This window comes from Podarcis vaucheri (assembly GCF_965113315.1).
Source record: "Podarcis vaucheri genome assembly, chromosome: 8".
NCBI classification, from domain to species: Eukaryota; Metazoa; Chordata; class Lepidosauria; order Squamata; family Lacertidae; genus Podarcis; species Podarcis vaucheri.
In genome coordinates this window covers 76,091,058-76,113,001 of record NC_138766.1, presented here as the reverse complement: position 1 = coordinate 76,113,001, position 21,944 = coordinate 76,091,058, and the positions used below count along the sequence as shown (strand labels likewise).

The 21,944-nt window shown below is 41.0% G+C and overlaps 1 protein-coding gene across 4 annotated transcripts in view; it reads left to right on the top strand.

The window, feature by feature from the left end:
• The window catches only part of CSMD3 (CUB and Sushi multiple domains 3), a 603,606-nt gene that overhangs the window by 300,287 nt on the left and 281,375 nt on the right, over positions 1-21,944 (top strand). For all 4 annotated transcript variants that reach the window (XM_082235380.1, XM_082235382.1, XM_082235381.1 and 1 more), the window contains 2 exons: positions 4,321-4,408; positions 9,669-9,793. In XM_082235380.1, coding sequence (XP_082091506.1) covers positions 4,321-4,408; positions 9,669-9,793 — 213 coding nt within the window. The remainder of the gene's footprint in view (positions 1-4,320; positions 4,409-9,668; positions 9,794-21,944) is intronic.

Below are 21,944 nucleotides of genomic sequence, written 5' to 3'. Positions count from 1 at the left end.
GTTTTTACTTTCTGTCCAAGAAGAATAGATTAGCAATGGGACAGCAACTTCTTATCCCATCCAGATACCTTCAAGCCCCGTGCCACTTAGTGATTCTATTTATTTACTATGAATTGTAGGTAACCAGGTCATATACAGCATAGGCCCACTGAAATCAATGGGTATGGCTAACTCGTGAGTATGACTCACTTCAATATCACTTTATATTTCTATGGCTGAACATGTGACCAAAAGTATATGTTCTCTGGTCAGATCACAAAAAAGAATAAAATGAAATGTAAAAAAAAGTCAATTTCAAAATAAATAAAAACAGCATAAAAATATATATCTGTCAAAAAACATGGGAGTCATACACTTGGGAAGCTCAACTAAGTAGACACTAGGTTTTTTTTCCAAAGGTCTGGGTGATTGGCTATTTTACCTTCTCAACAATTCTTCTTGAAGTTTAATACTGTTGCAAGGCCAGAGCCCTCAGGAATTGAAATACTGGTGAAAGCAGTTAGGTTGGTGAGTACCAGCCTTCTGGGTGGTGGCCTCATATCTGGGATGACCTGTCCAAGAAGTTCATATGGTCCCCTCTCTGTTTTCTTGTAGAAAATCCCCAAATACGTTTTTCCTGTCTGCATTTGAGTAGTTTTATGGTTTGCTTGTTTTAAAGAATTATTTCACCTGTTACTACTAGTTGTTTTTACTATTATTTTTAATATTCAAATTAGATAAAATAATCTTAATTGTAGTGTTCTGCTGCTTGTGGAAAAGATGGGGCAGCTACTTATATCCAAATTTTAGGTGCACCATATAATCCTAGAATGGTAGAGCTGGAAGGAATCCCGAGGGTCATCTAGTCTAACCCCCTGCAATGCAGGGCTCTCAGCTAAAGCATCCATGGCATATGGCCAGCCAATCTCTGCTTAAAAACCTTCAGGGAAGGAAAATCCACTACCTTCTGAGGGAATCCATTCCACTGTCTTAGAGCTCTTGCTATAAGAAAGTTCTTCCTGATGTTTAGTCAGAATCTCCCTTCTTGTAACTTGAAGTCATTGGTTTGGGTCCTAGCCTCTGGAGCAAGAGAAAACAAGTTTGCTCCATCTTCCATGTGTCAGCCCTTGAGATATCGGAAGATGACTACCATATCTCAGTCTCCTCTTTTCTAGGCTAAGCCTGGAACTCAACTCCCTCAGCTGTTGCTCATACGGCTTGGTCTCCAGACCCCTGATCATCTCCTTAAATTGTGGTGGCCAGAACTGGACACATTACTCTAGGCTAGCAAACCTTAAGAGGACTGGGTTTGCTCCCCTTTCCAGGAACTGGACTACCTCAGAATCCAGAGGATCTTGAACACCCCACTTCCACCCCTGTCTCATTTTAGGGCCTTCCATCAGCAGTAGAATGACCAAGCTGCACTTTCTGTGGCCAAGGCAGTGGAAGCTGCTCACTGGTGGTGGCCAGCAGACAGGGATATCTGCTGGATCCTAACTACCTCCAACAGCATGGATTCTGAGTTAGGATTGTAGCCTTAATATAAGTTATAGAATTGCTGTAACCTGCCTTTGGAGAGTATGTACTCCAAGAGGCAGCACAACATCCAGCAGCAACAACATTTTCCATGCCATGCAACTTTGGAACAGATGTTTGGAATGAGGAGGGCTGTTACTCAGCGGTAGAGCATATGGTTTACATGCCAAAGGTCCCTTGACTGGGAGGGTGGAGGCGCTGGCAGTCAGTGCAGTCAATACTGAGCTGGTTGAGCCAATGGTTTGACTCAGCATAGGTCAGCTTCCTGTGTTTCTGTCTTCCCATTAGCAAGTCGTCTGCAATATATCCATTAGCTCTTAGTGGTGTTAACCTGTAGCATATGAGTCAGTCAAGATTCTCCCTCAACTCAAGTTTGTAGAAGTACAACAAATCTTTAAGCGAGGGAAGACTAAGAGAATGAACATCCAATCTGTTCATTTATGTCACATTGATTTCAGTAAGAAATTAAACATGTGCAAAATTCACTCCGATTGAAATTAGTGTGATTTAAATGTGCTAGTTCATACCATGGTTATATAATAAATATATTATATAATGCTTATGCTAGTATAAATAGCAACATAAATTATTTATTGTTGTTTTCTATCCTCGTCATCTATTTCATCCTACTTTTGATTTGGATATATCACCGATATATGAATGGACAAGTTAAGAATGTTTCACACATACTCTTCCATCTCGAGATACATAGGAGTACTGAATATTTATCAATTACATTTGCCCCAACTATTTATTTTTTATTTTTTAAAAAGAAATCAAATGTTGAGATACAGTAATTCAGTTTTTGTCACTTGAAAATAACCTCTATTACTGATGTAATCTGAAGGAATCTAACTTTAATTTCACCTCCACTTCAACTACAGATAGATGTCAAACATGGAGACATAAAAACTTAATGTGAGTCGTGCCCAGCCAGATTAGAGGATGGATACGTCAATAGTAAAAAAATAAAATAAGTGGCTGAGAAAACAAGAATGACCACATTATATTCTCTGTGAAGGATCAGTTACTGACAGAAAGTGTTTATTAATTTGTAAACCTGCAATGCTATGGATGTTTAGCTGGGAGTAAGTTCCATAGGACATTCTAGTGCTTACTTCTGAATAAATGTGTTCAGTGCACTGTAAATGACAACTAAATGGACACTCCCCCTCAGCACATATATCATAGCCTTGGAATGGCCCATGCCTCCTAAGGAAGAATGAAGTCAGATCATAGGCAAGGAAACATGTACATAAGGGCTGAATGTATAGGGCTTCTGTAATATGTCTCTTCAAACTGATGGTGGGAGATCAGATGTATAAATGTTTTATTAGGAAACCTCCCTGCAGATCCAAAACCTAACTCGACCATCTCCTTCACTGTTCACATTTGAGTTTTGCATGTTCAGGAAGGAGAAATATTTTGCACCATGGAGCTTTTGAGCAGTGCGGATAAGTACTGCAGTTCAAAGTGGTATTACCCAATACAGTAACAGCCAAACTACACGAGGCTGATGAAAGTGTGCTTTTATTGAAAGGTGAGGCCGGATGAGAAACAACCTCCTTCTCATCCAAGTTCCCACATTCCTCAGGCGACAAAGGCATTAGGGCTCAGGAGACAAACCCTGCTTGCTCCTTATGCAATAGAGACACTTATTTTATCTTAGGCATGCAAGATAGGCTGTATACTTCAGCTTAGAAGATGAAGGGGAAATGAACCAAAGGAATTGCTGCATGGGATTGTAATTATCACAATGGCTGGTTAAGTTCACAATAAAACATGTTTTATACTGGAAAGAGAACAAGGGTTATGTTCAGACATTCCCAACTCTCCATCTCTTCTCCCATAGTTTCCCACAATGTATAATCTAGTGGTTCATGAAACAATTCTATACATGCCTACTCAGAAGTAGATTTCACCGAATTCAATGGAATATGCTCCTATGTAAGTCGGAACACCAAATACTTGCATGCATTTCTTCTAGAAAACATTGGCTAGCAATGTTGAGTGCTTAACTTGTAGTAATAAAATAAATGGGTTGTGCATTTTTACAATTCACTGAGCCTGTTCCCTGCTGAAGCGTCCTTCCTGCCACGTGGCATTAGCAGCAGGTAAGCTGTATGCCCAGAGCTGAAGAGCTGGGGAGGTTACAGGGCTGCATTGCTACACCACCACTGTGAGCAACACAACTGCATAAACGAAGCTGTTGCGCGCTGCAACTGATGAACCTAAAACAGAATGCATCACTTTCTAATGTGTTATTAACAGTAAACGAATCTATGAGTAAGAAGTTGATTACCCGGCTTATTATTCTTTTCATCTGGTCTGTTTGTGATCCTTAAACATCATTATCCTTGATGTGCATGGTATATCATAATGGTTTAGGAGTACTTTAAATCAGTTTTCTCACTGAGTCTTAAGTTCTGGAAACATTTACTTTCCAGACCACAGACGGAAATTATGTTTGTGATTCAATTTGGTATTTCAAAGGCCACATGACCTTAAACTTTCAATGTATAATTACCTATAGTTTGCTTACAATGGGGTTGTGCTTACATTTGTTTGGTACTGTTTATAATGAGGGCCTGTAATTTTATATATATATCTCCCAATCCTACCCATGTCTATTCACATGTAAGCACCATAGAGTTCAATGGGGCTTACTTAAAGGTAAGTGGCATAGGAATGTGTCCTTATTCATGTTCAACGGAACAGTCTATTATCTGTTTTATATTTTATGGCATTTTCTAGATGTTGAAAATATATATCTCCAGCTCACATTGTTTTGTTTTTCTTCTGCAGTAAATGAAGGTGGTATTAAACAGGCATCCAATTTGTGTCCAGATCCTGGAGAACCTGAGAACGGAAAACGGATAGGCTCAGATTTTAGGTAACATTTGCAGTTCAGGGGGTGGGGGGAAGACAACTACCCCTTTTGGGCCTAAATTAATGATATATAGACACACCACTATAAATCTATGTATCTGTCTATCACTGATACCCAATATGCATAGCCACAGGCTCTTATAGAATTAATTAAACAGTTCTAATCTATATACTTTTTATTGGTATTGAATTTCATTTAGATGTTTAAGTAGCTGGGAACATACTTTAATACCTTTCCTATTTTAAATGTCACCCATCATTAAAAGATGGACTCCAGTATTAAAAGGTGGATGTTCCAGTATTCAAGGCTAGACAATTTAAATTTCTCATTAGAGTACAATTATTAGCTTGATCACATGGCAGGTACAGTTGTAAATTGTTTTAGGGTGCCTCATGGGAAGCAATTCAGTAATGAAATAATACTAATACTACTAATACTAGTACTAATAATAGAAAGAATTGTTGGGGAGGGACTTCAGGGGACACTATAAATTACTGGGGGGTTCAGCCTTTGGAACATGAATTTACTACCCATGCTTTAAGTCACTGGCAAGGGAAACCAAAATGAGGGTGTGTGATTTCCTATTTCATCTCAGTATTTACAGTAACCAATCATCATATGTAATGTTTTGATGTCTCCTAGTCCTATCTAAGACTTTAGGGGGTAGTTGCTGAAATCTAAGCCGTGTTGAAGCTCTCAATTAGATTGGTCATATCAATTAAAGATTTTTTTGAAGCCATAGTTAAATGATATGCCAAGATACCATTATAATATTGGACACAGATACAAGGCATGCTGGATATAGGCTTTCCTAAGTGCGTTTTTGTGTGTCTGTGGACAATCCAGCTTGGCAGATGACAACCTAATACAAAGTAATTCACATGGAAGCCATATGAAAGTAGCATCTGCTCTAGCTTTTGGCACCAAGCAGTTTGATGACCCAGACTAAATTGTCTTTGTTCTGTTTAGCAGTGTGGAAGTCTGAAGAGATTGGAGTAGATGGTGCACAGTTGCTTGAGCACCAGCTTCTGCTCTTGAAAAACAGCAACATAACCTTTGTGTGACCCTATTAGAATAGCTCTGTTACCAAGGTCCAAAGTTAAATGGCCCAATTTCTGACCCATGATCAGGTTTAATACAGTGTTGTGTACTTGGGAGTCTTCTTCTTCTTTGGCGATCACTCGTAGCCAAGTAAGATTGTCTTCCATAAACACACTTTTAACAATGAGTCCGTAAGTGACTGTAGAGGCCAATTCTGGATCCACACGTCCTTCCACAGTGGGGACATAGGTTTCTGGGTGGGAGTTGTCCATGGTGTGGATTTGCCAAGCGTGCCTTCCTCTTGGCACGTTTCTCCCTTGCGTCCTGAGTTTGAGTGTCTTCAAAGCCCATGACACCTTTGGTAAAGGCTGGAGTGCTCGCAGGCCAGTGTTTCCCAGTTGTCAGTGTTTATACTACATTTTTTAAAAAGATTTGCCTTGAGACAGCCTTTAAACCCTTTTTGTTGACTACCAGCGTTATGCTTTCCATTTTTAAGTTTGGAATAGAATGGTTGCTTTGGAAGACACTGTATGACTTACATCTGGCTCAACATGCATGATTGCACTGCAAGGCTGCAAGCATGCAGTTAACTTGGAAGTGAGCACCTTTAACCTCACTGGAGCTGGTTTCTTAATAGACATGCATAGGATTGCACTGTGAATTTTGTTTTATTTTTTAATAGCAATAATTTGATTACTGGTCAACCAGTATTAGGAAATAAGATCATCAGCTAGCACAAAGACTTAAATTGCTTTATAAAACAAGATACTAAATGTCAGGTTCCCATAGCTGGGGAAAACAGCTTTATTATGGACTCTCATCATTTGTAGAGGCGACCCTAGCAAAGTGACCTGCAACTTTTGAGAAGAGTGGGTGCAGGAACTAGGGAAATACGATTAATAATAAGAAAATAAAATAATTCCAAACAGTTTCAGCCTTATATTCTGACCAATTGACGCTAAAAGTTATAGAAACTACGTGCAAAGCTGATTTCTACAGGTGTGCATGTGTGGGTATGTGGCACAGAGGCAGAAGGGTCTGAATGATCATCATTTTCCAAGCAACCATCACTAGCCAAACTAGTAAAGAATGCAGAACAAACAGTAACAAGGCGTTGCATTACTTCAACGTGTCTTCTCCAGGGACTGGAAAGCCCTGGTAAAAACTGATATGAAGCTAGGCCTGTCAGTCACAAAAGAACTCTTCTTCCCACTTCTCCTTATTTTGACATTTTCCTTACATGACAAACTTTGGAAGAAACATTTCAATTTCTGCAGACACACCAGGTGAAGTGATTCATTTTTTTTTAATGTGCACACCTGCGAAACAGCAAGTGACCAACTTTGCTTAGAATTTGAGAATTATCTAAGCCCACAGCACATCCCTCCCTGCAACAGTTTAGCAGCCGAATGGCAGTTCTCTGATTAATGTATTTTATTTCTTTCCTAAATTTTTTGAAATAAATTGTAAAAAAAACCCAACCTCATAGCAGTTTACAAAAAGTTAACATGAAGAACAAAATTACAGCCATACTTTAAAACATGAAAAAGTTAAAATACTAAAACAGATTAACATTACAGTGGTACCTTGGGTTACAGACACTTCAGGTTACAGACTCCGCTAACCCAGAAATAGTACCTCGGGTTAAGAACTTTGCTTCAGGATGAGAACAGAAATTGTGTGTTGGCGGCACGGCGGCAGCAGGAGGCCCCATTAGCTAAAGTGGTACCTCAGGTTAAGAACAGTTTCAGGTTAAGAATGGACCTACAGAACAAATTAAGTTCTTAACCCGAGGTACCACTGTACTTCATATTTCATGTTTCTAGCAACCTTTTGACCCTTTTAACTGAAAGCCAAATTCACTTTTATGACACTCACTTCCAAATTTGTACTACTGTATTATTTCGAAGTTTAAGCTACAATTTTAAGGTCCTCAAAATGAAGTGTGCATAAACACCGAGTTCTTGAAAATCTGGAAATCACCCAGAGGAAACATACTAATAAATAAATAAATCTGTGAATATAGTAAACATAAGAAGATGTTTCTGAAGGACTTTTAAATAATTGAAAAATACAAACACATATATTGGTAACATAAACATAATAATTTATTTATAGGTTAAAACTACCCTACAGTGCTTTAGATTTGGAATATATACATATGTGTATGCTATTTCATATATATAGGAAGTTTTTGCAGAAACATAAGGATTTCATTACTCACTGGAGCTTCTTTCATTTTATTTGCATTTCTGTTCCACGGTTAGTTGCCCCAAGTCTCTGCAGCTAGTTATCATATACATTTAAATATTATATATACATACTGGAGTGGAAAGGCTTCATGTGTTTAACTGCATTTCCGTAATGATTTTAGACTTGCCTATGAAACAATAAGGCAAGCAGGTATATTTCAGTAGGTGTACTGCTGACCTTGAGTATCACTTCAAATCTCAGTGCAACCAATCTTATGCATAGCTGCTGGGTAGATCAGTGATTTAAACAGAGTTTGGCTAAGACAGCATTTGAAGTGATACCTAAAGCCTGCACTTCATCCACTGAAATCAAGGTGGTTGTCATGATTTAATCACCCAGAAGAAGGGAGGGGAAAATTTTATTGATATCCCTATCCCCCACACCTTCAACTTGAAGTGCAAAAAACGGTCCCGTTCATTTCCATGAGACTTCCTTTTGCATTGGAAATTGCAGGCACTAGGACCCTGATATGAATCAGAATCCAAGCAGTGAGATATTGCAGGCATGACCAAACTTGATCCTCCAGCTGTTTGGGGACTACAACTCCCATCATCCCTGGAGGGCCAAGTTTGGCCATAACTGGTAAAGCATCCCATGGACCCCACCTGAGGGTAGAACTTCTGCAAGGGATGTGGGTGGCACTGTGGTCTAAACCACTGAGCCTCTCGGGGTTGCTGATCAGAAGGTTGGAGGTTCGAATCCACAGATGCGATGAGCTCCCGTTGCTCTGTCCCAGCTCCTGCCAATCTAGCAGTTTGAAAGCACACCAGTGCAAGTAGATAAATAGGTACCACTGTGGTGGGAAGGTAAACGGCGTTTCCATGCACTCTGGTTTCCGTCACGGTGTCCCAGTGCACCAGAAGCAGTTTAGTCATGCAGGCCAAATGACCTGGAAAGCTGTCTGTGGACAAATGCCGGCTCCCTCGGCCTGAAAGATGACCGCCACAACCCCATTATCACCTTTGACTGGACTTAACCGTCCAGGAGTCCTTTACCTTTTAGAACTGTGCAGTAAAAATCAAGTGCAGTTGACCCTTGCATGAAACCAAAAACCTCATCCCAAGTACCCTTAATTGGATTAAGGGTACCGACAGAATAAATTAGAATTTACTTGTGAGTAACCATGCATGAAAGGGACGCGGGTGGCGCTGTGGGCTAAAGCCTCAACGCCTAGGGCTTGCCGATCGAAAGGTCGGCGGTTCGAATCCCCGCGGCGGGGTGCGCTCCCGCTGCTCGGTCCCAGCGCCTGCCCACCTAGCAGTTCGAAAGCACCCCCGGGGGCAAGTAGATAAATAGGTACCGCTTACCAGCGGGAAGGTAAACGGCGTTCCGTGTGCGGCTCTGGCTCGCCAGAGCAGCGATGTCACGCTGGCCACGTGACCCGGAAGTGTCCCCGGACAGCGCTGGCCCCCGGCCAATAGATGTGAGATGGGCGCACAAACCCCAGAGTCTGTCAAGACTGGCCGGTTCGGGCAGGGGTACCTTTACCTTTACCTTTACTAACCATGCATGATATAGGACTGTAAGATGTGCCCAGATATTCATGAGATTCATAAAAAGTTATAGATGCTTCCTTAAAGTAAAAAAAGCAAACTTGAAAGCTGTAGAGCCCTATGGGTGGGTGATTCTTATGCCCAATAAATTAGTCAATTTCCTGCTCTGGATAGGGTTGCGCTTACTCTGAAGGAGTAGGTACACAGCTTTGGAGTGCAGCTGCAGGAAAGTCCGGGAGGCCTGCTGCTGGCTAATTAGGGATTTAAGAATGGGGATGTACATCCAAATGCAAATCCAATTTAGGCTTGCAGTTCCTAAAGCGAGGATATTTGACTAACACTGTGGAATTTTGAAAGTATCTGAGAAAATGGAATAGAAAATCAATGGAAATAAGGCAGAATTATGTGTATAACTTAGAAAACAATGGTGAATATTAATTGTGTGCCCCCCTTTTTATTGACATGCTCAATTTTAGCCTGGATGCGACAGTGCAGTTTTCTTGCGATGAAGATTATGTACTACAAGGGGCAAAAAGCATCACTTGTCAAAGAATAGCAGAGGTTTTTGCTGCATGGAGTGATCACAGACCAGTATGCAAAGGTAAAAAATATGATTAATTTGTACTACTAGCCAGTTTCCTTTAAAAAAAAAGAACTTCTAATAACAATCACCTGAAAATATTGTTGAAATGCAAACTAGTGATTTCTGTTGTTTCCTTCTCATTGCTTTACGTTTACTTGCTAACACATTTGGTTCACTGCACTTCCTTCTATCTGTCACGCCACAATGTGATAACAGGTTTACTTTACAAGAAACATTACTTTAAAAGAATGTAAGGCCTTTATATGCTTCTTTAGGTCATCCCTTTTGCTGCTTCCCCTCTAGATTAAAGAAAGAGAGAAAGCACTGTCCCAAAATCCTAACATGCCAAAGGCAAGCCTTGAACTACTTTCCCTTTATAGCTAGAGCCATGCCACACATTATTATTACTGAGGCTCTGAGGCTCTGTAGATCAGGACAGTAAAATGATGAGTGCTGTGAAGCTCCAGCCAGGCCACAGTATTTGGCTTATATGTTCAGTTTGGTTTACTAAGTCTCAAGTTGTGGAAGTGCTGATTGAAAGCATTTTGTAGACCTGGGAACTCATTTGGAATCGCTGATTGGTTTAGTGCCACAAAGAATGAAACTAATTGCCTTACCAGGAGCCAGTGTCTCTCCCTTGCTTCTTCCCAGTTCCCCTGAACTGAGGAGCTTCATTTGGCCACTGATCATTCATCACTAAGGACATGTCACCATTGAAAGAGGTTGGACTAGACACTATTCTTTGTCACTTTAGTTGTATATCCTTCACTTTTTGCATTAAACTTTCTTACAATTAACGAGGATAATAAATTCTTTGGTAACATGGATTTTTGTTGTTTAATGTTTCTATTTATTTCTAATAATGCGAACCTTTCTTCCCACACCACTCTCAGAGCCAGTTTTTGGCATGCTTTCCTAGCTTCAACCCCAATACAGTGGTACCTCGGGTTACAAACACTTCAGGTTACAGACTCCGCTAACCCAGAACTAGTACTTCGGGTTAAGAACTTTACCTCAGGGTGAGAACAGAAATTGCATGCCGGCGGCACGGTAGCAGTGGGAGGCCCCATTAGCTAAAGTGGTACCTCAGGTTAAGAACGATTTCAGGTTAAGAACGGACCTCCGGAACGAATTAAGTTTGTAACCAGAGGTACCACTGTACTTTAGCCAAGCGTTGGCAGTTCTTTGAAAGCCATAACCATTTCAATACGCTGTAAGGGTGGATCTACACGCGCGGTTTATAACATTAAGAATGTGTTATTAAAATGTGACACCAGAGGGCGTCACCCACAATAGGGAAACTGCATGTTAAATGTTATAGAGTGATAGATAGATAGATAATTCTAATAATGTTTAAGAGATCAGTGTAGATCCAGCCTAACTGTCTTGCTCATTATTATTCTAAGCAATGTTGGCAAGAGGTGTGTATTTTTTTTTTTAAAAAATAAACATACAAGATGATAAAAGATCTTGAAACCTATCCTTATCAGGAACAGTTGAGAGAATTGGGTCTGTTTAGCCTAGAAAAGAGGAGACTGGGAGGAGACATGATAGCCATCATCAAATATCTAAAGGCCTGTCACATGGAAGATGGAGCGAACTTGTTTTCTCCTGCTTCAGAGGTTAGGAACCAAACCAGTGGCTTCAAAGCAGATTCCCACTAAACATCAGGAAGAACGTTTATGACCATAAGAGCTGTTCTATAGTGGAACAGACTTTCACAAGAGGTGGTAAATGCTCCTTCACTGGAAGTTTTAAAGCAGAGGTTGAATGTCCATCTCTCATACATGATCTAGTTGAGATTCCTGCATTTCAAGGGGTTGGACTGGATGACCTTTGGGGTCGCATCCAACTCTACAATTCTCTGATTCTAAGATTCTCTTTCTCCATTTTAACTGCTGTCCTGTTAATGAGTCTTTTTACAAAATCGGATCTCCTCAAACACATAGTTGAGCTGCAGTTTTAGTGAACTCAATTGTGCACAGCAGTTGTTCACCGATAAGTGTTTCCAAGCAGTGGATATACTGTCTGAAGAATAGCACAGATGTTAAAGGGAAAAGCAGAGGCACTACTTTAGGACTCCTACATGCCAGCTATTAAATCAGTTGCCTGCTATGCAGTAGCATCCAGTGTGGGTGGGGGGCACAGCTGTGGTGCCATCCTCCTGAGTCCAGCATCACTATAGCTTATCTGGACAGAACTATGACAGGGCGGGGCAGTGGCAAGTTGGTTATCTGTTCACTCTTTGCATATCCCTATGGAGATCAAACAGACAAAATAAATATGATGTATGTAAATATGGTGTATCTGAAGAAGTGTGCATTCACACGAAAGCTCATACCAAGAACTAACTTAGTTGGTCTTTAAGGTGCTACTGGAAGGAATTTTTTTATTTACACAAAATTTTGTATGTGGAAACTCCTACATGCATAGGCCAAAATCTAATGGTTAGTCATGTGGGCTGCAGATTTATGAGGCAGATTTGGAGGCTTCCTGTGGGACACCGGCAGCCGATCGCAGAGCTGAGTTGGGCCTCCTGTTGCTAGCAACCAGAATTGATCTCGTCTATCTGAGATACTGGCACAGGCTAAATGCCTTTAAGGATCTTACTAAGCTCTGTTGGTTAGAACAATCAGGGACAAGGGGGCTGGGCACAAAAGTGCCAAAATAAGCTTAGGGTTTATAATCTTCAAATGGAGAACTACTTAGCCCTTAGCCCTAGTGACCTTAGAAATTGGATTTCTGATTAGAATGCCAACCAAGACAGAGCATCCATCATTGTCACCCATTACTCTATTTGACACCCCCCCCCCAATTAAGACGAATCACTCAAGGCCCCGTTACCTTGAGACCTTCCCACAACCACGCAGGGCCTTTGTAGAACGAAGATTCCAAGGTTAATGTTGTAAATTTCTTTTTATGTTGTAAACTGCTACAGGAGAAGAGGAGGTTAAGGGGTGATATGATAGCCATGTTCAAATATATAAAAAATGTCACATAGAGGAGGGAGAAAGGTTGTTTTCTGCTGCTCCAGAGGAGCGGACACGGAGCAATGGATCCAAACTACAAGAAAGAAGATTCCACCTAAACATTAGGAAGAACTTCCTGACAGTAAGAGCTGTTCGACAGTGGAATTTGCTGCCAAGGAGTGTGGTGGAGTCTCCTTTCTTGGAGGTCTTTAAGCAAAGGCTTGACAACCATATGTCAGGAGTGCTCTGGTGGTGTTTCCTGCTTGGCAGGGGGTTGGACTCGATGGCCCTTGTGGTCTCTTCCAACTCTATCATTCTATGATTCTGTGATTCTAGGTTACACTGTATGATTATATATGAAAGTTTCCTTTTATTCTCTGTCATCTGTTATAAAGGCCTTTGGCTATATACAATAAAATTGACTCTCTCCCCCTATCTCTGCAGCCCATATTAGGGTGGGTGGGTTGGGGGGGAGAGACCTTTGCAGCAGTATCCGAATTAGACTTTTGTCTTATTGGAGAAACGCTTCTTTGAAGTCAGTTCAGGGAAATGTTAAATATGGTTTTCTCCAGCTCGGATTTTTCCTTCTTTCTTAATCCTCTAAGCGCCAAGCAGCTGTATTAATACTGTTACTTTCAGGAGTGTGAGATTAAAGGATTTGTTAAGGGGTATGTGTATGTGTGTGTTTTGGTTCACACTGCTGTGTGAGCAGCAGGCAAGCCAACTGATTATTTGTGGCCTGGTAGTTTTTGGAGTTATTTCCAATACTGAATCATTTGTTCTAAGATACAGTCTGAACATGAGGAAACATTAATATACAGTAAATGTTTTATACCAGCTACCAGCACCCCCCATCTCTTCTTGTATTGAATTCAACCTTCTAACATCTTTTATTTAATCTTTTCTTTCTTTAGTTCCTTCTTCCTCTAATCTCTATGTTCCTTCTCATCAGAATCCTTTGGCCCCAGTTTTATATTTTATCATATTACAGTTTATTTTACTAATCCTTTCCCAATTTTATCTGACTTGCCCTTTTGAACAGAACCCTATTCCTATTGAACTGTGTCCTTTCTCTCTCTCTCTCAATTACAACATTCATTTCTCTTTTCTCTTGTATTCTTTTCTTGATTGTTGTTACTTTCTGAACATAGTGCAGAAGTGTGGTCACTCAGAACTAAGCCTCCTTGTGTTCACAGACCCTCCAAGTGTCCCGGTTTTCCAGGGACAGCCCTGATTTAGAGAAGCCATGCCAGTTTCTGATTTGATCCTGGAATGTCCCACTTTTCCTTAGGATGACCCAATTTTTATTGGAGAAATGTTGGAGGGTATGGAGATACACTGGCAGAGGTACTGGAGTGCGGAGGGAGTGGACCACCGCCTGCACCACTATTTCGGTAGGGTGCCATCGCGATGCCCCCCCCCCCGGACACGCGCCACGCACTCCCCGTGCACTGGGCACCATGCCCCCAGAATGCGCGCCTCGCCCCTGCAGACGGCGTGCCACGCCCTAATGGGTGACGTACCATGCCCTTAGGATGCGCACCACGCCCCCGTGGGCGGCGTGTCACACCCCCAGGAGGCACGTCATGCCCCTTTTCAACAACAAATTGCCGCTGCTTTTTGTGTTGAATATATGCTATATGGTAATTTATGGACCTAATAGGTCTCTAAAGCCATTTGCACATAACAAATAGGAGCCTACACAACACAAAACACTGTTGCTGCATGTAGATTTTATTTTATTCGTTTTTTATCTTATATTTTGGAAATGTACATCCAGGTTTTTTTCCTTTAATTTTTTTGGGGGGCCCAAGAGAGTGGGGCCCTAAGCCAAAGCTAGTTTAGCCTATATGTAAATCCGGCATTGGTTGGAAGCTGGGGCAACCCAATAAGCTGTGTGGGATATAAATAGTAAAATGATCATTATGGAATGGGATGCCCCTATTTTCATCAGAGAAATGTTGCAGGGTATGTGTTCAATGAGGCTCATAAGAAAGGAGCAGCCAGTCTACTTCAAGTGGCTTACTCAAAATACACTATCTAGACACAGCATCCCCAACCGCATTGTCTTGGCCCTTAATGCAGAAGTCATAGTCTTGTAGGGCCAAGCTTCAGTGCCTGAGACTCTTTCTGATGGGTGCTGCTAGCATGTCGCAACCAACATAGGGGGAAGTGGTCAGTCTGAAGGAAAGCTTCTTCCCCCTAGGTATGACCAGAGCTGTTGCTGTTTTTTCCGGGCCCAATTTATCTGGGTATGTGTGTGGAAATTGCCACACCCTGGACTGGCTCCAAGGCTCTTATTTGAAAACAGTTCCCTTCCCTTGATACAGGATACATCTCACTCACCATTCCAGGCAGCTGTGGAATGCCTTGCCTCAGAAGTCAGCTTGGCTGTTTAAACTGAGTGAGATATTGGTGGAGAAAGAAAGTGCTTTCTCCCTGGGGAGAGTCCAATAAGCTGGGTGCTGTCTTGCAGTCCCTGAGTAAACATTTAGTTTTCTTGAGAATCTCAGAACCCTGACCCCAATCTGGGGGCTGTAGACTTTTTAAAAGAGGGAGGGTAGTTACCAGATAGTTGGTGATATGACTAGCAGTTGTGCAAGGAAGGGCATGAGCAGGCTTCCCAATGCAGGGCTTCTTCCTAGGCAAGCGTATAGAAAGTGATTGCAACTTTTAGCAGCTTAAGTGTGTGCAGGACTGTACTCATTTTTGAATAAAAAGAACTTGAAAGAAATATACATTTGGGGAAGTTACATCTTCAAGACAGTGTGACTACCATTTTTATAAGAACTGGGCTTTCTAACTTGTATTTCTTTTTCCTCTCTTTTCTGTATCTTGTCTTTTTTATTATAGCATCCATACATTGCTTTATTCATGCAGCTAGATTAGGCATGTCCAACTGGTTGATCGTGATCTACTGGTCAATTGCGGGGTGTCCCTGGTTGATCCTGGTTGATCACGTGATCCTGATTGATAGCCCCCACCCAAAACAGCTCAACAACCCCAAAACAAGTTCAACAACTTTTGCTCCCTCCAAAAAGCTGAACAACCATGTTGTTGTTTAGTCATTTAGTTGTATCTGACTCTTTGTGACCCCATGGACCAGAGCATGCCAGGCACTCCTGTCTTCCACCGCCTCCCGCAGTTTAGTCAAACTCATGCTGGTAGCTTCGAGAACACTGTCCCACCATCTCGTCCTCTGTCATCCCCTTCTCCTTGTGCCCTCCATCTTTCCCAACATCAGGGTCTTTTCCAGGGAGTCTTCTCTTTTCATGAGGTGGCCAAAGTATTGGAGTCTCATCTTCAGGATCTGTCCTTCCAGTGAGCACTCAGGGCTGATTTCCTTAAGAATGGATAGGTTTGATCTTCTTGCAGTCCATGGGACTCTCAAGAGTCTCCTCCAGCACCATAATTCAAAAGCATCAATTCTTGGGCGATCACCCTTCTTTATGTTCCAGCTCTCACTTCCATACATCACTACTGGGAAGACCATAGCTTTAACTATGCGGACCTTTGTTGGCAAGGTGATGTCTCTCTGAACAACCATAGCTCCCCCCCAAAAAAAGCTCAACAACTTTGGTCAATCCAATGGGTAGATCACTGCCAGTTTTTGTTTTTTTGTTTTATAGTGGGAGTAGATCGCAGTCTCTTGGGAGTTGGACATGACTGAGCTAGATCTATCTATCTATTTTTTCTATCTTCCATATATACATAAATTATAACAAAGAAACAAGGGACATTATATTTTAATTTTTTTGGGTTGGAAGTACATATGAAATAACTATTAGATTATTTTAAAAAATGAAGACCAACCAGTCACCTAAGAAATTCCAATCTGTTTATGTACATATTATTCACTGAAGCACACACTCCAGTTTTTCTATTAAAATATTGCATTTTATATCAGGATTCATCTTGCTTAAAAATAATTTACTTTGTTAACAGCATGCAGGTTTATTACAAACATGCTGTGTTCCTGACATGATCAAATTCATTTAAAGCTGACTTTATTGTTCAGTAAAAATAGTTCTAATAAAATCTTATTGCTATATAATGCATTGCTCATAAATTACTTTTAAATGATATTAAAGCATTCTTTGAGCAATGACAGCAGATAATATTCTAAAGAAGATTTTCATTAAAAATAGAGAGGATTCCATTTAAGTGTTTGCTTTCAATTTAGCAAAAAAAGCTGTAGGTACTCCTGATTTACTACTGCTTGCTATGTGCCGCTGAAGGGTTGTAGTTTGTGATCTATAAGATAAGCCTCAGATTTTCTGTTACTGCCACACAGCTTGAGGAACTCCCCAGCATAAACCACTTTTTATGATATTCATTTTTTCTTCCATGCCCCTGCAAGAAACATGACATTCTGTGGAGGTAGTGAGTTACTGTTTGCAATTTTGTTAAATATTTGCCACAGACCTTCCAAGTGTCCCTATTTTCCAGGGACGTCCCTGATTTAGAGAAACTGTGCCAGTTTCTGATTTGATCTTGGAATGTCCCACTTTTCTTTAGGTAAAGGTAAAGGGACCCCTGACTGTTAGGTCCAGTCGTGGCCGACTCTGGGGTTGCGGCGCTCATCTCGCTTTATTGGCTTTATACAGCTTCCGGGTCATGTGGCCAGCATGACTAAGCCGCTTCTGGTGAACCAGAGCAGCGCACAGAAATGCCATTTACCTTCCTGTCAGAGTGGTACCTATTCATCTACTTGCACTTTGATGTGCTTTCGAACTGCTAGGTTGGCATGTCCCTATTTTCATTGGAGAAATGTTGGAAGGTATGGAGTTATCCAATCCTGAAGGCAATCCTGTGTAGGGAAGTTTTGTTGTTGTTGTTTAATGTTTTATTATGGTTGGGTTTTTTTATGTTGGAAGCTGCCCAGATTGGCTGGGGCAACTCAGTAAGATGTGTGGGGTATACATAGTAAAAATACCATTATAGAATGGGATGTCCCAATTTTCATTGGAGAAATGTTACCCTCCTGGATTCATATGTAATGGCATGAGAGCATTCATCATAAACAGCTAGAAAATGTGTATGTAGAATAAGAGCAGATAGTAATACAATGGTGAGGTTGCATATCTGTAATGCATTTATTTTGATGAAATACTTAAGTACTCAAAAAGGAATCAAAGGACTGCATGTGGGCGTAAAATGAAGAGCAGACTCCCCTATGCCTGCTTGATCCACTTCTGACTTTCACATATTTAATTTTAATGTGTAAAGGCAGATTCTAACCATGTTCAGTCAAATGCAGTTAAAACTCCCCTAGTGATCCAGTATCCTGCATAATCAGGGTTCCTGGTCAAAGGAAGGATTCTTACCCCATGCAACTTAACCAGGGGTGGGAGAGAAATATGGCAAAAGTGAATTCCAATGCAGAGAGATCCATTTGCACTGTGCAGATTGGATTAGATGTCTGCTCAAGAATCTGCACCTTGCCTGATCTCCTAATTACCTTGCCGATCTTATAGGATATGGTCTGTGGGCTGCCCCTCTGGCTTTTCTTGCTTGTTTCTTTTAAAAAAACAACAACAGTGTACTGCTGCCTGCAAATGGCTAGCTAGTACACAGGAATCGTGGGTGCAGAGATGCTTCTTCCAGTACAATTGCCCCTTAAAGTGATGGCACTACATCAAACTGAGTTGCTCCCAGGGGTGTTTGCTTCTGTGTTTTCCATAGATATACTGGGAGAAGCCCTATGGGCTAGCTAACGACTTGTGAACAGCTGCACTTACATTTGTAAAAGAAGCAAGAGAAGATAGAAAGATCAGCTTTTTGTTCTTTTCAGCCAAGAAATTATATGCAGGTGTTGGGGTTGGTTGGTTTGTTTTTGAATATGCATGAATTCATTCTAAAATATCTACACAGAACCGGGACAGGGCAGACAGTACTCCAGTACCATGGGACCAGTTGAAATGTGTTCTTCAGCCTACCTCTAGAAAGCCACACCCATAATAAAACACCACTCTGGAGAGGGCCCTCTGGAGAGGGACGCGGGTGGCGCTGTGGGTTAAACCACAGAGCCTGGGACTTGCCGATCAGAAGGTTGGCGGTTCGAATCCCCGCAACAGGGTGAGCTCCCGTTGCTTGGTCCCTGCTCCTGCCAACCTAGTAGTTCGAAAGCATGTCAAAGTACAAGTAGATAAATAGGTACTGCTCCAGCGGGAAGGTAAATGGCGTTTCGGTGCGCTGCTCTGGTTCGCCAGAAGCAGCTTAGTCATCCTGGCCACATGACCAGGAAGCTGTATGCCGGTTCCCTCGGCCAATAAAAAGAGATGAGTGCCGCAACCCCAGAGTCGGTCACAACTGGACCTAATGGTCAGGGGTCCCTTTACCTTTAGTGGAGAGTGCCCTAGTTATATTTGAAGCAGTTATGTGACACAGCATGACAGCTGTAAGTTCAGGATCTGGCAATGAATTTGCCCGTACAACACAGTAATGCAGCACCATGTGTCGTGGAATAAGTTTTTATTTCCTTTCCTAAGGAGCAGGAGAGGAGAGAACAAAGACTGTGAGCACAGGGACAGCAATGTGCAAAAGGGTGGATGGTACAGGTTTCTTATGAAAGTCTTACAGGGCTGAAATAGCAAGCAAGCACTAATTTACAACATACTGGAACAAAAAGGTGTGGGGTGCCATTCCTCTGGGACAAGGAGGCTGCTGGTAGCAGCAGGAAAGGAACTGAACTCTGATTTTGGGTCTGGATACAGTCTCAGCCATTATAACCAATGTGTGCTTTTCCATTGACTGAAATAGGTTGTGGGTTAGAGCTTGAACCCTCTTCAATACAGTAATTCTCATTAGCACTTCAGATAATCAAAGAGCTAATAAGCAAAGTTGTTTAATAACTCATTCGATATTGCTGGTGGCTGGATTTTGAAAAGAGACTACACTGAAGGGCAATCAGAGGGTCAAAGAGAACTAGGTCATTTGTGCAGTTTTCTTTATCAGTTCAAAAATATTGATTCTTCAGAGAACTGCACTGAGCATAAAGGACACATTTAAGGTCTTCTTGGCTTCTGTTCCTTCCAGTTCTTCAATAATTTCATACAATGCAGTAAAACAGTTCGATCTCTGAATTTTTTAAAAAAATGAAATTTAACTTAACACTGCTTTTCAGATATACAAACTACTTGTGCAGTCCTATAGATGTCTGCTCAGAAATAACCCCCAGCAGCTAATCAGAAGCCACAGTTTGGTTTTCGAACATTTCGGAAGTTGAACGGACTTCCAGAAGGGATTCCGTTCGACTTCCAAGGTGCGACTGTATAAGCAAAACTTTCAGCTATAATAGTTATGTCTAGGCTGAATTTCTATGTAAACTTCCTCAAGAACACATCCTCTTTAAAAAAACATACTTACAAGTAAACATGCATGAGAACAGCCTGTTAGCATAGCAAAATATTATGTATGAGCACTTTAAACTGATGTTTTTAGTGGTGTACAGTAACATCAAGACTTAAATAATAAAATACAAAGTAGATTTAATCATAAATCATGAATTCCAGCTACAGCAACGTATATGGCTCTATAACATCAGACAGACAGGGGAATGTTTAGGGAGAAACTCAGCCAACACAAAAGGATGAGACTCCCTTTGAACCCGAATTGGAATACAGAACTAGATATTAAAATTGCAAGGGCACAGAGTAGCATTTCAGAGAGGCCAAAGCATTATAGGGTAAAACACACGTTTGAAAGTCATTTACAAACAGACACCATGTACAGGTGTTTTTGTACGAATGGTAGAAGTGTCTGAGCCAGGATTAGTTGAAAGATACAAGAGAAGCAAAAGGAAGTACAGACGACTCTCAATTTACACCGGATTACAGTTTGGGGATAGCACCTAAAGCCCAAAATGTGGATAATCAAAACACATTGGGCTCAATGGTGGGTTGGATTGCCCAAGTCTTTTTTTTTCCTGGACACCTGTCCCCTTTCTGTGCCCTTTTTAATTTTCAAAAATTATTTTGCCAAACGCATGAAGCTGAATGTGCACAAGTTAAATGTGCACAAATTGTGAGTTACCTTTACACAGGGCATAGTAAAACAATGGCCCTCAACTTGGATAGGTTTAAAAGGGCATTGGACGAATTCAAGGTAGATAAGCCTATTCATTGTTAGTAGCCACAATTGCTATGTTTTCCCTCCACTGTCGGAGGCAGCATGCCTTTAAATAACAGGTGCTGGAAATCGCAAGTGGCGTACTGCTGAGTCCATGCCCTACTTGTGGGTTTGCCTTGAGCATGTGGTTGGCAGTTGAGAGAACAGGATACTGTATGCAGAGCTCTTCTTAGTTCTTATGGTTAATCACTTACTGGTAGATGCAAAAATCATATCCTTTCTAGGATCTCTAGAAAGATCCTAAGGTGCCAGATGTCTAAAACTGGCTGTTAAAATTTGGGAGTTATGGGGAGGAGAGTTAGATTAAACATAGATTCTAAAATGCACAGAATTATCTTTCTGAAAGAACTTTATTTTGCTTCTGGGAGCACATAAAAAACCCCCATAGTTTTCAGAATTATGTTACAGATGTTGAGAAATATTACAGTAACAAACCTTTGATTTCAAAATACCTGTATCCTGTTGAATCTAATGAATGAGAAAATATTATGAGAGTAGGTGGTATAATCAATTGTAATCAACCATGGAAACAAAACAGTGAATAAGGATTTGGTGTGCAGGCTTAGAAGTGCAAAAGAACATTTGCCCCAACACTATTGGAGGAAAGCAGCTCTATGTAAAATGCATCTTAAAATAAATAATATAGGGTAAAGTAGTGTTAATGTTTCCCAAGCATAGAACGGAAGGATAGAATGCTCAAAGTTTTTGCAACAAAGAGCCAGAGTTTGCCCATTATTTATCATTAGAGTTCATTTCAGTCCAGAGCAATGATGAAAAAAGAATATTGAAAGCACAGAGCCTGTGATGTACTTGGGGGAAAAAAATATTAATGCAAAACCAACAAAACTGCAGTGCCATTAGCAAGCTAAACATAATGATGCTACTGGCAGCGAAATTGAACTCTTCAAGCATAGGAAGAGAATTTTATTTAAACTCATCCAACAAAAATGACTGTCCTCAAGAATTAAAACATGGATGAGGCTGGTGCCCTTGAAGCTTTCCAATTGTTACACTCTGAAAGTTCTAAGTCAAGGAGCCACGTTAGACTGCAGTCAAAAGAACTTTGGAAA